This window comes from Phyllostomus discolor, chromosome 2 (genome assembly GCF_004126475.2).
Source record: "Phyllostomus discolor isolate MPI-MPIP mPhyDis1 chromosome 2, mPhyDis1.pri.v3, whole genome shotgun sequence".
NCBI lineage: Eukaryota > Metazoa > Chordata > Mammalia > Chiroptera > Phyllostomidae > Phyllostomus > Phyllostomus discolor.
This window is the reverse complement of record NC_040904.2, coordinates 156,188,708-156,205,675: the sequence shown is the minus strand read 5'-3', so window position 1 is coordinate 156,205,675 and position 16,968 is coordinate 156,188,708. Positions and strand designations below refer to the sequence as shown.

Below are 16,968 nucleotides of genomic sequence, written 5' to 3'. Positions count from 1 at the left end.
AAAGAGTTAAGATTAATGAGGACTGAAAAAAAGATGAGATTTGATTATTATTAGTTTATTGTTAACCTAGAGTGGTAGGAATAGGTATGATATTTCAGAGATCCTTGGAGAGAACAAATGGTTAGAAAATGGACGCTGGAATAGAGATGACTTCTGTGAGAATGTGTCCACATCTCTGCATTTTAGGGTTTAGTTTTGCAAAATAGAGTGCTAATTATTGAATGGAAGTAAAAATATTCAAGTATCAACTTTATAAAAATGTTTTTTGATGGAGGCATAAGAGAATTTATTATTCAACTGTGCTTTCTATAAAAATTATAAATACACAGATGCTCAAATAAATAGAAACTTCCCCATTTTTCTACATTTTTAAAAGTTTATCAGTATCAGCTGTTTGAGTAAGTTAAATATTATGGGTAGTAAAGATGTATATAACATGTGTATTTAGCTGTGGCTTTAAAGTGACCAGTCATCTCATTTTGGTCCTCATTTCAGGAATTTATGCTAATTGTATTGAGGAGTAGCTGATGGTAAGCCTATAAATTCTTTAGAAGGAGGTGATGTTGATTATACTTGTGCAGGCATATTACCATGCTCATAACAGTAACAAAAATAACAAAGCAAAAGGAATAAGCATAATATGTAATAATAAGGCAAAATAATAGTTTGTTTACTATATTGTCAGACACTAACTTACATTGTTGTTTAAGATAACTCTGTAACTTGTCTTAATCATGTTCTCTTACTGAACTCTGTAAGGTTCAGTAGTTGTATCTATATTTTATGGATGAAGTAGCTTAAGTAATTTGCCTGAGATCACCTATTTTGTAATTGGTGAAGCTGAATTTGAACCCACATATGTCTCATTCCAGAGTTCCATTCTTAAACCACTTCACTCATGGCTGTGACTGCTGTGTTGCAATCAAAGTCAGCTATGAGATTTGTTTTTTAAATGCAAATGTCAGGGCCACATTATAGGCTTCCTGAGTAGGATCTTTGACTATAAGGCCTAGACACTACACATTCTTTTAATGAGAGAGGGAGAGGGTGAATGCACTTGCAAGCTCTTTGGTATCTCTTCTAAGGATACTAATCCTGTTGCATCAGGGTTTCATCCTATGACCATCACTTCATGTTAATTATCTCCTTATAGGCTCTATCTCCAGATACCATAACATTGGGCATCAGAGTTTCAACATAGCAGTTTTAGGGGCACAGATTTCAGTCCATAGCAGAATTCTTCTAGTCAGAAGAACTAGCCATTCTCTGTATCTGGTATAATTTTTGAATTTACTTTTTCCTCACTAAGCCGCCTCTTCCCAACAAATTTTCCAATTCGGAGCTATTCTGGATACTTAAGGGTGGATAGAAAGATTTGTATCATGATAACTGAGGTTTTGTTATATTTATTGCTAACTTCATACTAGCTAATCATACATTAATTATAGTCATGCTCTTTAGTGTATTCCTCAGTTTTATTTACCCAAATTTTTCTTCTAACATTAAAATGAAATATGTTTTCTCTCTAGGAACCATCTCTTTTTGCTGTTGCTAAATTGTTAGAAACTGGTCTAGTTAACATGCACCGAATAGAAATTCTATGGAGACCTCTAACTGGCCATCTACTTGAGGTAACCTCTTTTTAAAAATTATATAATTTGCCCTGGCTGGTATAGCTCAGTGGGTTTGAGCGTGGGCTGCAAACCAAAGGGTTGCTGGTTTGATTCCCAGTCAGGGCACATGCCTGGGTTGCAGGCCAGGTCCCCAGTGTGGGCCACATAAGAGGCAACCACACAGTGACGTTTCTCTCTCTCTTTCTCCCTCCCTCCCCTCTCTCTAAAAAATAATAATACATAAGTAAATAATAATAAGTAATATTATGTATTTTTTAAGAATAAAGACATAAACAATGAATGAGTCTGGATAACCATACGAAAATCAGAATTAACTTTTTTCCTGTACTTGTGTCTATATATGTTATCAGGGACTAAATGAAGTTGATTGCCTTGTAAAGGAATAGGTTCCTTTTCTTTTTGGCTGAAAATGGGCCATATAGCAATGAAATCTCTGTAGTCTCCTTCAGCTGTTAACTTGAAGATCCCTTTTATTTTATAATCTTTCACTAAACCTCATTATCAGTTAGTTCTGAAATTTCAAGGTAGTAAACTCTGCTCCTTATAGCCTTTCATATGATATAAGATAGATCTTCTACAAAGGGAAGAATCTTGTGTAGTATCACTAATGATAAATAACACCAGGATATTTTATCTGGATTTGTATTTTCTTGTATTCAAGTTAGGGTGATTCTTAATAATTAGCTGCTCTTAATAACAGCTCCTATCTGTCAGTATACATGTGTATGTGCAAGTTTAGGTTTAGGATGCTGTGATCATTTTATATTAGTTACTAACCAAAGAAAGGTATATTCTTAATAGAAAAAACAAAATGTACCACATGCTTTTCCTTTTCTTCCATTTTATTGGGTATTACTTTTATGAGCTATTAAAGGACATATGCATATTTCTTTATTATGGACATTCTCAATAGGCAAAAAATTGTTTTTCAAATTGTAAGCACAATTATTTATGAGGGTGGTCCTAATTAAGGATATAAGTATCTGCTTCTTTTGTTTACCTCTGATGAACATCATTTACTTTTAGGAATTCTTCTATTTTTTGTGACTTGTTTAGTTTCATATTTTATCTTCTGTCTCTCTATTGCTTCCTCTTGCCTACTCAGAAGGTAAGCTTACTTATATTCTGGATATAATATTTTCTTCAACTGTTATTGGTGAATATTTGATGTAATGTTTTAAATGTGAAGGAATAAAAAATATATTGTTTTCACTTTTCTTTTCACAAATTAATGTGGGAGCTTAAGTATACATAGTATATATTTAACTTTTTGGTCAATGTTTTTACCTTTAGGTCTGCCAACATCCAAATTCTCGAATGAGAGAATGGGGAGCAGAAGCTTTAACTTCACTTATTAAAGCAGGATTAACATTTAACCATGAACCTCCACTTTCACAAAACCAGGTAGAAAAAAATCTTTTTTAAAAAGAATATTTAATGTGAAATCATCTTTTTCCATATGTAATTTTTTTCTTTATCAAATGGCTGATATTCTAAAAGTAGGCTTTGTTACTTAATAATCTATTATTATATGTAGGCTATGCAGCCCTTGTGGAAGGTTGATATGCCTAATTTGGGGGGGGTACAGTTTTCTAAAACTGTAAAAACTTTCTTGTGTATGATATTGAACTAAGTTAATAAGCTACCTATACTGGTCTCCTAGTCTAGAAGTTCCAGTGCTCAGGCCTCATTTTGGTGCCCTACATTATTATTCTTTTCCTTTGTTCATTACCTGTCTCTGATTTTTTTTTCTCATTACTCTTGCATGGGGAGAAAACAAGTGGCAAAGGAGGCAAACACAGTGAAATAGATCTTTATTTTTCAGTAATTCCAGAAAAGTTATTTTATACTTTCAGCATTTACATTAGTCTCGAGTCCTTTGTCCTGACTTACCTAATCATTCACATATATCTTACACAGTTTTTCAAAAATACACCAAAGTTTTGTTGTTTGAAGATTGATTAGGAATGAGGCATTTAATAACTATTCCCATTGCCCTCATTAGCTTACTGTATTATAATTGCATTCTACCAATTTACTCATCAAATACTTATTGAATATATACTATATGCCAGGTAATAGCATAGCTTTTGGAATAAAATGATGAACAAAACAGAAAAGTTCTATATTTTTATAGAGGTTTTATTTTAGTGATTTCACATTTTTTTGCCTACTGAAATTTAATTTTTTTTGAAAAGAAAACCCTTGTTTAGGGAAGACTCCTAAACTCTTTTTACGAGGTCAGTATAATCCTAATTCCAAAACCAAGTAAAGATATAACAAAGAAAGAAAACTATAGGCCAGTATCTCTGATGAACATAGAGGCTAAAATCCTCAACAAAATATTGGCAATCCAGATCCAGCAATACATCAAAAAGATCATATACCATGATCAAGTGACATTCAATGAACTAAATAAATGATTCTTTGGAGAGATGAAAGTTGAAAGTGCACATTGGCTGGTGTGGCTCATTCAGTTAGAGTGTCATCCTGTACCAAACAGTTGTGGGTTTTATTCCCAGCCAGGGCACATGCCTGTATTGTGGGTTCCATCCCCTTGCTGGGCATGTATAGGAGGCAACCAATCAATGTTTCTCTCTCTCCCTTCCTCTCTCTAAAAGCAATGAAAAAAAATGTCCTGGGGTGAGGATAAAAAAAATGAAACATGTGCTTTCATATGCTGAAAGTTAGAATGGAGTGCCTGCCTGCCTTCCTCCTTCTTTCCTTCCTCTTTCTAACTCTCCAGCAGCTTTTTTGCTTATCTGTCATCTTTGTTTACCAGTTACTTATTTTTTAGGAGTATTGAGAATTTTAAATTTAAATACATATGGTATATATTCATAGAATAAATGAAAGGCAATTTTAGAAATTGGAAATTGTTTTCCTTTCTCCAAATAGAGCTAGATATTGCTTAGATATATTTCGTTTTTTGAGATTCATTTCTATATGGGTCTGTAATTAGTGTCTTTTAACATCTTAAAGATTGACTTTATTTTCTTTTATTTAAAAAAGATAGATGACAAAATAACGTCTAATGATTAGTGTTAGAGAAATTATAATCAATGTGTATTTTACTAAAAAAATTTCTATTTACCAATGCAGCCTGAATGAAGGTGAATTTAAACTTAAAAAAGCAACAGCAGAGTCTTTTCTGTTATTTGGGGCTTCTTTTCCTAATTAGTGCCTTGCCCCCTTTTCAGAGGCTGCAGTTGCTTTTACTGAACCCATTAAAGGAGATGTCCAGTATTAACCATCCAGATATTCGACTCAAGCAACTAGAATGTGTGTTGCAGATTCTTCAAAGTCAGGGAGATAGTCTTGGGCCTGGATGGCCATTAGTGCTTGGAGTCATGGGAGCAATCAGAAATGATCAAGGGTAAGTGTTTAAAATTAACATCCAAAAAGTAATATAAAAGGGGAAACTATTCTAGATTCTTGTAGTAGTGGTAATTTTTTATGTATGCCCTTCCTGCTTAAGTTCAAGATTTATAGTTATTCTTAGCTCGACCCTCAAGTGACTACATTGAATTATTAGGGCTCACCTTTGTTTTGGAAGGATGGAAAGATTGCTGTTTATTTGATATTTATACAAGAATGAAGGTTCTTGATAAATGTATCAATCTAACAAACTTTATAACACATTCAAAGATTGGGGTTTTTTCGTTAAATATTTGCATTTAAGGCTTAACCTCTTTGCATATATTAAATAGTCTAAGAAATTGCTTTGAAGTGACTTTTTTTCATTGATTTGTTAATTTATTAAACATTTATTCTGTGCCTAGTATATTCTAAATACTATGCTTGCTAGTTATTCTGATTACACAGATAAGTAGTTCTTGCTGTGAAAGTAGAACCCTATGGAAAAGGAACAAGCCTTGTAAGTAGGATATTGTAATGAGAGAGTAATCCCTTATGTCGCAGAAGAATAGGACTCCAGTGGGAGGGACTGTGCCCCTGGAAAAGTATAGATCCAAAATTATGAAGGATACTATATGCTTTTATAAACTATTTGAACTCATTCTCAATACATTTGTGAGGCATTTTAGGATTTTAATCAGAGGAGTGATGTAATCTGATATGCATTTGAAACGTGTCACTGTGTCAAGCAGCATGGAAGGGTGGATGGGAAAGCCTGCAGTGCCCTCTTAGAAACAGAGAGGAGGAGCTACTAAACAGATTAACTGTAGGGGAAAAGGGGAAAATAGGAAATAGAATTAGTAGTGATTCCCAGAATTCTGACTTAGCTCAGTGGATGATAGTATCATTAACTAAATAGGGAATGCACATTTGGAGTATAAATGTATGGATTTGTTTAATTTTAAGATTGATCATTATAGTGGAGTTAGCTGACATTTGGATGCATTTGTGTGTAATTCTGCAGGATTCACAATATCTTGTTTTGATGGCTAATTTAGGAATTTTACATGATTAAGTTACTCAAGACTATTGTGGAAATCTAATTTTTAAAATTTATTTGTACTAATAAATTTCCTTAAATCCTACAAAATATTGAGATGATTAAAGCAAAAAGATCAGCCATAACTTAAATGAAGCTGAAGTTTCTTCTCCCAACCTACAGTACAGTTATAAGATAGGTTGTTGTTGTTAGGATGAAATTAGTATATGTAAAACTCTTAGAAAGTGCCTGACATAGTAAACATTCAATATGTTAGCTATTATAATTTGTTTTCATCATTATTTTTCACCACCAGAATTTATCTTAAAAACAAAATACTACTTATTCTTTTTATATGAAATTCAGTTACTCTTTTCTTTTATAGACTAGATTAGAATTTTATAATAAGACATAGTATAAATATAAAAGAATAAGGAACTACCTTTCATTCAGTGAATATTTCATTGTGTGTATTACATGTGTTAGGCATGCTAGATATTGGGGATATAGTAGTAAGAATGTAGCTGGGAGCCCTGGCTGGCGTAGCTCAGTGGATTGAGCAAGGGCTGCGAACCAAAATGTCGCAGGTTCGATTTCCAGTCAGGGTACATGCCTGGGCTGCAGGCCATAACCCCCAGCAACCGCACATTGATGTTTCTCTCTGTCTCCCTCCCTTCCCTCTCTAAAAAAATAATAAATAAAATCTTAAAAAAAAAAAAATGTAGCTGGGGGCAATTTTCTTTCTCATTCAGTGTCTTAAGTTTTTTAGGGCTAGTTGACACAAAATACAAATAAAAATAATATGGCATTAATATACATTTTCCTTTCCTTTTTCTAGTCTACTATTTTTATTTCTTGCAAAGTTTTTAATTATTTTAAATAAGTATGTCTTTCTAAAATCTATGTAAACATTGAAATACTGTACTATGTAATCTATATTGAGAAGATTTTGTTCAAATTTTAACACAGAATTTTTGCATGGTACAGATTACTGTAAGATATGTATTTCTCTTACATTTCTTTTAAATACATGGGTATAGATTTCTTTTGTGTTTTCAGAGAATCCTTGATACGAACAGCATTTCAGTGTCTTCAGTTGGTTGTGACAGATTTTCTACCAACCATGCCTTGCACTTGCCTGCAGATAGTTGTAGATGTTGCAGGTAGCTTTGGACTTCATAACCAAGAACTTAATATTAGTTTAACTTCCATAGGTTTATTGGTAAGTACCACTGCTTTTCTTCTAATATGTATAACCTAGAGAGTACTATTTGCAGTTGAGAGTGAATGCTAAGTAAATTTGCTTTTGGCTCTATAGGAGTCATTTAAATGACTCTGAAATACCAAACATATCTTGCATAAAGGATTAAGTGACATCACTTAAGAAATAATTCATTACCCCTGGCTGGTGTGGCTCAGTAGATTGAGTGCTGACCTGCAAACCTGAAGGTCATTGGTTCAATTCCCAGTCAGAGCATGTGCCTGGGTTGTGGGCCAGGTCCCACGTAGGGGCATGTGATCTCTCACACACTGATGTTTCCTCTGCTGTTTTCTTTCTCCCTCTTTTCCCCCTCTCTGAAACTGAATGAATGGGATCTTTAAAAAAAAGAAATGGAAAGAAGTAATTCATTAATAGCAGACTATTTGGAATAATTTGATATATTGAAATGAAATTTAACTTTTATGAGGTTTGGGGGAATTTAGTAAACAAAATATATACATGCAAGAGAGTCCGTTGACTCTAGTATAAAAGTTAATGGATTTTCAATATTATTTTGGAAGTTTTCATATACTACTTATATAAATAAAGCTTCCATAAAAGGTTTTAACATTTACAGAGTCCTATAGTTTGTCAACACTGCTTTGTTAGCTGTAAGAAGACAGCATGTGATGACGAAGAGCCTAGACTGTAGAAACAGATATATGAGGTCTGTCCAGAAGGTATCCAGCCATGTAATATGAAAACTAGGGACATTTATTGAAGAAGATACAAGATATGAGAAACATTGTACATAGGACAGTGATGCCTCAGTCCCCTTCAAAGCAGGCACCATGGGACCTCACACAGTTCTCCCAATTGCTGTCAACTGTTCTATCATCATTGACAGTCTGAAATCTCTTCCCTTTCAGAGGTTATTTTAGTTTTGAGAAAAGCCAGAAGTCACAGGGCTCTAAATCTGGGCTGTAGGGGGGCTGAGCCACCTGGATGATTTGATGTTTCACCAAAAACTCTGCACAAGACATGATGCATAAGCAGGTGCATTGTTGCAATGAAGCTGCCAATCACCAGTTTCCCCTAGGTGTGCTCTCCTGAGTCACCCAAATAGTTTCCACGTAGGAATGTTCAAGCTTAGTACAAAACTTGATGTAGATTTGTTGTTCTACTCACTCATTCATTTTGAATGCAGTGGCCACACAGTACACACACTCACTCGATGGCATCTACCACCCCCACTGACTAGCACAGTGGAGTCGTCATAGTTCGTACATGCTTATTCCAGTCTACTCTCCTTGGCTGCCAGGTAACATCAATGTCACACAAACTGTTCTCATTATCTTACCAATGGCTGGACTTTTTCCAGATAGACTTTGTATATGTATTTTAATTTTGTCTGCTTCTTGTTAAATTATTGACCTTCTGAGCCTCATTTTACTTATTTTGAGTATAAAAGTAATAAAATCTAAGAGTATTGTTAAATATTACACAAACATGCAGAGTTGTCAATATAAATTTATTTAAAAGCTATTTTAGACACTTCTGAATGTATATTGTAACTCAGAAGTTTTGAAAGTCAAACTTAAATCCCCTCACAAGATAGATAACTTAATACTATACTATGATATAACATGGGGAAATAACATAGGCATGTTATATATGTAGATAATTGCTCCCAAACAGTGGTTATTTATTCATTGTTGATTTCTGTTAGATATTGCCTCCTTTATTTTATGTTCATGTTCGTAGTTTTTGGACTTCACATTTTTACCATTGATATAATTCCCATTAATTGCATACCTTGCTGGGTTGAGAATGAAGTCGTATGATATGTCTGGGGATACTAATTGCTCTTGTATGAAATTACAAAATATTCAGTGATATTAAGGAATTGGTAATAATTTTGTTAGGGTGATAATGTCTTATCACCCTAACAGGGTAATAATGTTTTTTAAAGCCCCTTTCTCATAGAGATTATAAATAGGCATGAAGTAAATGACAAAATATTAACAATTTTTATATCTAGGTGGTGGGTATGTCAACATATCGATATATTCTCCCTACTTTTTTGTGTTCTTGGAATTTTTCATAATAAAATTTGTTAAAATATTAATGTTAGCAAAAGATTTGTCCCCTATAGTCTTCTGAAATTAGATAGAGACACTTGGCAGAGGAAGAGATGTCTTCATTAAATCCCTTCTGCTAGACTTCTGAAGTAATTTTTAGATGTTTTATTCTGAAAGGTAAAACAACCATAGGTTGCATATTTGTTTATATCTTTAAAATAAAATCTTGAATAAAGTTATATTTTCCTACTTTGCTTTTTAGTGGAATATTTCAGATTATTTTTTCCAAAGAGGGGAAACTATTGAAAAAGAATTAAATAAAGAAGAGGCAGCACAGCAAAAGCAGGCAGAAGAGAAAGGAGTGGTTTTAAACCGGCCGTTCCACCCTGCACCACCGTTTGATTGCCTGTGGTTGTGTCTGTATGCAAAACTGGGTGAACTGTGTGTGGACCCCCGTCCTGCCGTCAGGAAGAGTGCCGGGCAAACTCTGTTTTCAACGATCGGTGCACATGGAACCTTATTACAGCATTCAACATGGCACACTGTTATTTGGAAGGTATTGTAAAATAGCTTGAGTTACCAGCTTTTAATTGGAATACACATATACTTTTTCAGTTAAACTTGTTCCTATTATTTTTTAAGATGAATTTCCATGCATTTGTGCACTTTACAAAACAGAAAATGTTAGCTTTGTCATATTTTAAATTGCACCTTACACAGAACATTAAATATTTAAAACCTCATCTCTTTTTCTGTCTTCATTGCTTATCGTCTCTGATTTCTTCCTTTGCCATTCCCTTTTTCCCAAGTAAAAATAGGAGTTGCTAAACCACTACTCATAATCCAAAGTATAATATAATCAAATAAGAATTTTATGAATAAAAGAATATCAACAACAGTGAAATTTACTTGGAGAATCACCAAACAAAAGTAGCTTTCAATTGATTAATTCTACATGTCTGTTCATAAAATATACAATTTTTTTTGTTTTTCTCTTTTATCCTCTTTAAAACTTCATTACAGAGTCAACAGCCAATTAGTGAGCATTTCCTCTTTGCTAAAAGGCTCTCCTTTTTTGTTTCATCTGTTCCATTTTAATAAAATCATAGAATTTTTTGAATAAAATTCATATAATTCTATGAAGTTTTTAAAATGTCATCTTCTAAATGTCTCCTTAAAATTAGTAATGTATCTTCCCCAATAAAAATAAATGAAAGCCCTGGTCCCTCCTGTGTCTTTGTCTCAACTTTATCTCCGGTCCTGTCCCTCCTGCTTTTGTCTCACAAACTTTATCTCCGGCTCCTCAGATCACAAACATGCTTAAGTTTCTGTTACTGTTTAAGGCAAATTGATATTTTTTCTGATTCCGTTTTCCTTTCAAACAACTTCATTGTTAATCTTGCTGCCTAATTCTCAGTGATTTACTTCTTCCTCACTTCCCCTGCACTCCTTTATCCCTTATAATTTGATTTCCATATTATTCTACTGCAGAGTTTCTTAAACCTTATGAGCGAATAGCAGAATCACCTAGAGGACTTGTTAAAGCACAGATTGCTGAGCCACCACCCCCCTATCTTCTTGAGTTTCTGGTTTTTTTCTCCTTAGTGTGGGGCCTGATAATTTGCATATCTATGCACTTCCTGGATGATGCTAATGCTGTTGATTCTGAGGCCATATCTGAGAACCACACAAATTGTTCATAGGTTACAGGTGGTCTTCTAACTGCCAAGTTTTTAGCATACTCATCTTTTTTGTAGCATTTAACACTGCTGATTAGTTTCTCCTTGAAATTTCTTTCTTTGGTTTGTTTCATAGCATGCTTCTGCTTCTATTACTTTTTGTTTTGTTCCTATTCCTTGCTCTGAATCTACCCTTTAAATGTAAACATTCTCCAAGTTGTAAGTACTTCCTGTTTCATTTTTCCAAATATCTTCATCTCATACTGAAGTGTGAGTTATAACTTCTATCTAGATGTCTCATAATTGTATTTTTGCCTAGACCTTTCTCATTAGTTTTGTTCCTTTTTTATACATTACCGGGGGTAGATGCTCCACTGACACTTCAACAGCCTTAGACAATGTTCTATCCAATTTATTTTAATTTTTCATTTTCCGTGACCTTAAGGATAAACTTAAGAATATAAGAATACCTCAGTTGTTCAATTCTTCTAATATATGGGGATTGATCAGATTGTCAGGTATAATTTTTGTAACAATTCCTAATTTCCTATGCTGTGTTATCAGTTATTTTCTCTATGTATTTTTATAAATATTTAGGTTCTCTTTCATCTATTGGACCGAGTTCGAGAATCTTCTACCACTGCAGACAAAGAAAAGATTGAATCTGGAGGTGGCAATATTCTCATTCATCATTCAAGGGACACAGCAGAGAAGCAATGGGCTGAGACATGGGTTTTAACATTGGCCGGAGTAGCAAGAATCTTCAACACTAGAAGATATTTACTGCAACCTTTAGGTATGTATGTATTTTTTTTCTGGCGATACAAGTAATTGATGTTAAATGAAATTTGAAAAATACAGATTCTTTTTAAAAATTCATTTATAATGCTACTTCCCAAGAATAATCTTAACTGCCAGTCTTTGTGTTTATGTGTGGTATGTGCATAAGTATGCACATTTTCATTTGAGAAAATATGTATTGGGTACGTACTATGGGCTAGCCTCTAGGGGATACAGTGATGAACAAAATACATGTCATCCTTGCTGTCATGGGCATGAAGAAAAAAAGTATAACTACATTAAAAATGCAAAATTGCTACAATTATAAATGCTACAAAGGAGTAATATATGGTAAGCTTATAATAGGTATTTAACCAGGTTAGCGCGGTCCAGATAGGCTTCCCTGTGAAAGCAGTATTTTACCTGAGATCTGAAGGGTATGTAGTAGCTCATTAGGCTAAGGTAAAATGAAAAGTGAAGAGCAGATAGGCAGAAATAACATGTAAAAGAGGAGATTGAGAAGGGGACGTTGAGGACCCTAGTATGTTTGAAGGTCTGGAATGAAGAGAACAAGAGAAAGTGGGATTCCAGATTGTAAAGTTAGAGAGAGGCCAACCATGCCAAACTTTGGAGATCATATTCATAAGTTGGGACTTCATCCAAAGAACAGTGAAGGTCCACTAAAAGATTTTATTCATAATGGTACACGATCAGATAGGCAGTTCTGAAAGATCACTTTGTATGGTATGAAATGGCAGCAGGCAAGGACGGCAGGACCCTATTAGATGAGTTAGAAACCTGCTGGTGTAAATCAGTGGTTTGCAACCAGGGCCAGATTTCTCCTGCCCCTCTTCCCCTCAAGACATTTGGCAATGTTTAGAGATATGGGGGTTTTTCCATTGTCACAACTGGGGAGGGACAGGCGCTGCTGGCATCTGGGGACTAGAGGCATGGGATACTGTTACACATCTTACAATGCATAGGATAGCCCCCATAGCAAAGAATTATCCAACCCAAAATATCTGAAGTACTGAGATTGAGAAACCCTGATGGCGACTATAGTACCATCCATTGAATGGGTAGTGATAAATAATAGAAAAAAGTGAACAGAAATACTTTTGTACATAATTGTGAGTATGTTATACATATTATTTTATTTTTTAGTTTATTAGTTTCTGTTTGGCTTCTTTTTTTGTTTATGTTAAAGCAAAAGCATATTTACTCTTTCCTTAGGCTTTTTTGTGTGTTCTTCACATGTATAGTTTTCCTTTTTTCCAAAAATAACTTATTTTTATAAGCACTATTTATTATAGTAGTGGTTGATTTCTCTTGCACTTTAAGGATAATTTATCTATGTATCTATCTACACACAGGAGATATATAGTCTGACAGAAGTAATGCCTGTTTGAGTGTGCTTGGTAGGGTAATAATATTGGTGTAATATTTTATAGTTTTAATTTGAACATTTCACTTAAAATGTCATATGGTGTGCTTGAGTGTGATATTGCTGTGGTACAGAATTACATGCTTATGATTTTCTAATAAAAAGAGGGGGCGTTATTTGTGCCTGACCGTGTGTGTGTGTGTGTGTGTGTGTGTACATGCATATATGTATATGTACACACATATATGTATATATGCATGCATATATATCTTTAAATCTTATATAAAATGTATGTACAATGAAATGTACCAATTTTAACTGAATTTTGACAAAATAAGCATTATTTTAATACCTCCATAATAGTTACTTTATTTTAAAAGCTAAGAACTAATAGGTATAGATTTAGATTTTTAGAAGTGAAGACATTAAGTAGTTTGTGTTGCTTTGATAATTTTTTATAACTTGAAGACCAGAAATTTATACCTTAATTTTTAATAAAAGAAATGAGTATAGAGAAGAAGAAGTGCATATCTGGGAAGGTGTTATGATTTGTCTTATATAGGCAGAGTCACACTTATGTTTCATACCAGACTTACTTCTAGCTTTTCTTATTAACTGAATGCTTCCCTGGGTATATGGGTTCATCTGTTTAAAAAAAAGAAATCAAGTATGGTGCCAGGTAGGTGCTAGATTTATTGGGGAGATCACTTTGTAAATTATGTGTCTAACCATTGTGCTGTACACCTGAAACTTTATAAATAATATTGAATGTCACCTGTAATTGAACAATTTTAAAAGTAGTAATTATAAAGAAATAAATAAGTTGTTTGTAGCCTTTGCAAAGTGGAAGATTTTAAACCTCGATTGTTTATATTTCATAACCTACTTATGTTATCCTGCTTTGGAAAATATCAATTCCTGTGATTTTTGCACTTTTTAAATGCAAGTATGTAGGCATTAAAGCAGCTCTTAAAATAAAAATGGCTATTAACAAAACCATTAGTCTAGATTGCTTAGGAATACAGTCACTTTTCTTGGGCTTCATAGGAACAAATTACACCTGGCCATAGAGAGCTTTATTATAAATGTGTTTAGTTAGTTCCAGAAGTAGAGCAAGAGATTGAATTGATCATTGGAAACCAGCAACTACCATTCAGCCCAGGCTCTGCTGCTTATGGATCAGCAGACTCAGTTTTACTTGAAGGAAACAAATTTACACTCATTGTAAAAGGACAGTCTCTTCCTTGTGGTGCATTTTGTCTTGTTACCTAAATAACTGTTACATGTAAAAATGTTTAAGAAAGTTATACAACTATGAATTATTTAAATATGAAAACTTAAGTGTAAAGATAAGGTTTAATGGAACATGACATAATTTATTTTAAACATTTAGACCTATAAAAACGTGTATTATGCTGTTATAACTTGTAATTTTCCAATTTGTTTAAGGATAACATTTTACTTAATCATTAATAAAGGTTAGATAGATAGACTGAAGATGTGATAGAAAAGCTTTTATTTTCACCCTCTTAAGTGTTTTTTCTGTTGTCTTTTGGCAGAACTACTAGGAAATAGTATAAACATGTATACTTACTTTTCTAGTTTTGTTTTTAAGACCAAAACATTGATATACCTATTATGTAATCTCTTTGTGGTGCCCTTTGTTCCTGTATCTGAAAAAAAGTTTTCTGGATTTTCAGGTTGTAATGATTCTAATTCACACTGTTAATACCCTAGTACTTAAGCAGTTTTTTTCTACTTCCATAGGAGTTTAAGCAGTAAAATGAAGCAAATAGAATTTAAAATGTCTAATAGGAAAAATGTGATCACTTTTGTGATATATATTTATTTTTTCGTCCTAATATAGGAGACTTTTCACGAGCATGGGATGTTCTTCTTGACCACATACAGTCAGCAGCACTCAGCAAAAACAATGAAGTATCTCTCGCTGCGCTGAAAAGCTTTCAGGAAATTTTACAGATTGTGTCCCCTGTCAGGGACTCAGATAAACCTGAGACACCACCTGCAGTTAATGTTCCTGTGCCTGTCCTTATAGGGTCCATATCAGGCCCTGGCCTGAACAGGCCATTTGTAAGAACTGATTCCATTGGAGAAAGACTTGGAAAATATAGTAGCTCTGAGCCACCCATAGTTACCGATGAGCTTGAAGATTTGAATCTCTGGTGGGCTGCATGGAATACCTGGTATAGAATTGGATCTGAAAGCACTAAGCCTCCTATTACTTTTGATAAACTGACTTTCATTCCCAGCCAGCCTTTCCTTACAGCTTTAATTCAAATATTTCCAGCTCTTTACCAACACATAAAAACTGGTTTCAACATGGATGACTTGCAAAAATTGGGGGTAATATTGCACAGTGCTGTTTCAGTCCCAATAAGTTCAGATGCATCCCCCTTCATTCTTCCATCTTATACTGAAGCAGTTTTGACAAGTTTACAGGAAGCTGTACTTACAGCTTTAGATGTTCTCCAAAAGGTAATGGAATTCTAGTGGCTCTCTGAACAATAATGCATTTGGTTCTCTGGAATTTTTTACTTTGTTATATATTTTGAGGGGATGAATTCTGGATCATCAAGACTGTTGTGTATGTATACTTTGGGATAAATTCAGTATTGTAAAGATCTAGCTATATTAAAAACATGTGGTTTTCTGTTGTATTTTTAAAAGGTAATTCAGGTTTGTTTTGAGAGTCTTTAAGAAACTGCCTACATCCTGTTTTTATTCACCAGCATTTTTTATTTGTTCATGCATGACTTCATAAGAGGATAGTCCTTTTTTGAATAACAACTTCCATAACGTACTTATATAATTAGAAAATTAATAAGCAGTGGTATTATACTTTGCTGTTTTTTTTTAAATCTGCACTTAAATTTAGCTCTGGAATTATTGGAAGCTTGTTTTTTAAAAAGTAAGGATAAACTTACAGAGTATTTCAGAGAAATTTTATAAAGCCATATTTTTACCTGTATGTGTTTTGTTACTATACAGCATTATTAAAACAGCCCTGGCTGGTGTGGCTTAGTGGCTTGAACACCAGCCTATGAACCAATGGGTCGCTGGTTCGATCCCCAGTCAGGGCACATGCCTGGGTTGTGGGCCAGGTCCTTGGTGGGGGAACACAAGAAACAACCACAAATTGAGGTTTCTTTCCCTTTCTCCTTCCCTTGTTCTCCCTTGAAACATAAATAAATAAATAATGTTTAAACAAATAGAATTACTAGAACAGACCTGAAAATCATTGAGTAAATTCCAATTAGCAAATGACTCCAGATCAAAATCAAAGAATTCTTTAAACTTTAAGGTAATTGTTAATGTAATTCACAACAACCAACATACTAAAGGAAAATAAAAAGCCAGCTGAAGAGCCAGTGATTCCAACAAAGTAGCTATGACATTCTAACAATGTTAGAATGGAACTAGAACCTGATACACAGATGTGATCAGTAACCATTTGTGTCATGTAGATCAGGTTTTCTACAAACCGATTGCATGTATCCAGCTGGAATGATGGAAACTTTCCCAGTAAGAATAGTGATTTCTGCTACATGATAATACCTCTTAATTGCCTCTAGGGGAAATCTAGCTGAGCAGTAATTCTTTAATCTCTTTAGCCCTATTATACAGAAAAAATAAATTGTGTAGAAACTTAAAATTTAAGAGAATCTAGCATTAAAAATGTGTATTGTAGGGATATCAGTTTTTCACAATTGAAATCAAAATAGCTGTTTTTAATTGCAGTGGGGGGAAAAAGTAGCTTCTCAATAGTTACTTTTTTCCTCTTGATTGATCATG

General features: G+C 33.8%; 1 protein-coding gene across 1 annotated transcript in view; it reads left to right on the top strand.

The window, feature by feature from the left end:
- MON2 (MON2 homolog, regulator of endosome-to-Golgi trafficking) overlaps positions 1–16,968 on the top strand; it is a 115,681-nt gene that overhangs the window by 64,604 nt on the left and 34,109 nt on the right. The window contains 7 exon segments of the mRNA XM_036018725.1: positions 1,530–1,631; positions 2,928–3,038; positions 4,835–5,010; positions 7,090–7,252; positions 9,575–9,868; positions 11,589–11,787; positions 15,023–15,651. Of these exon segments, the coding sequence (XP_035874618.1) occupies positions 1,530–1,631; positions 2,928–3,038; positions 4,835–5,010; positions 7,090–7,252; positions 9,575–9,868; positions 11,589–11,787; positions 15,023–15,651 (1,674 nt within the window).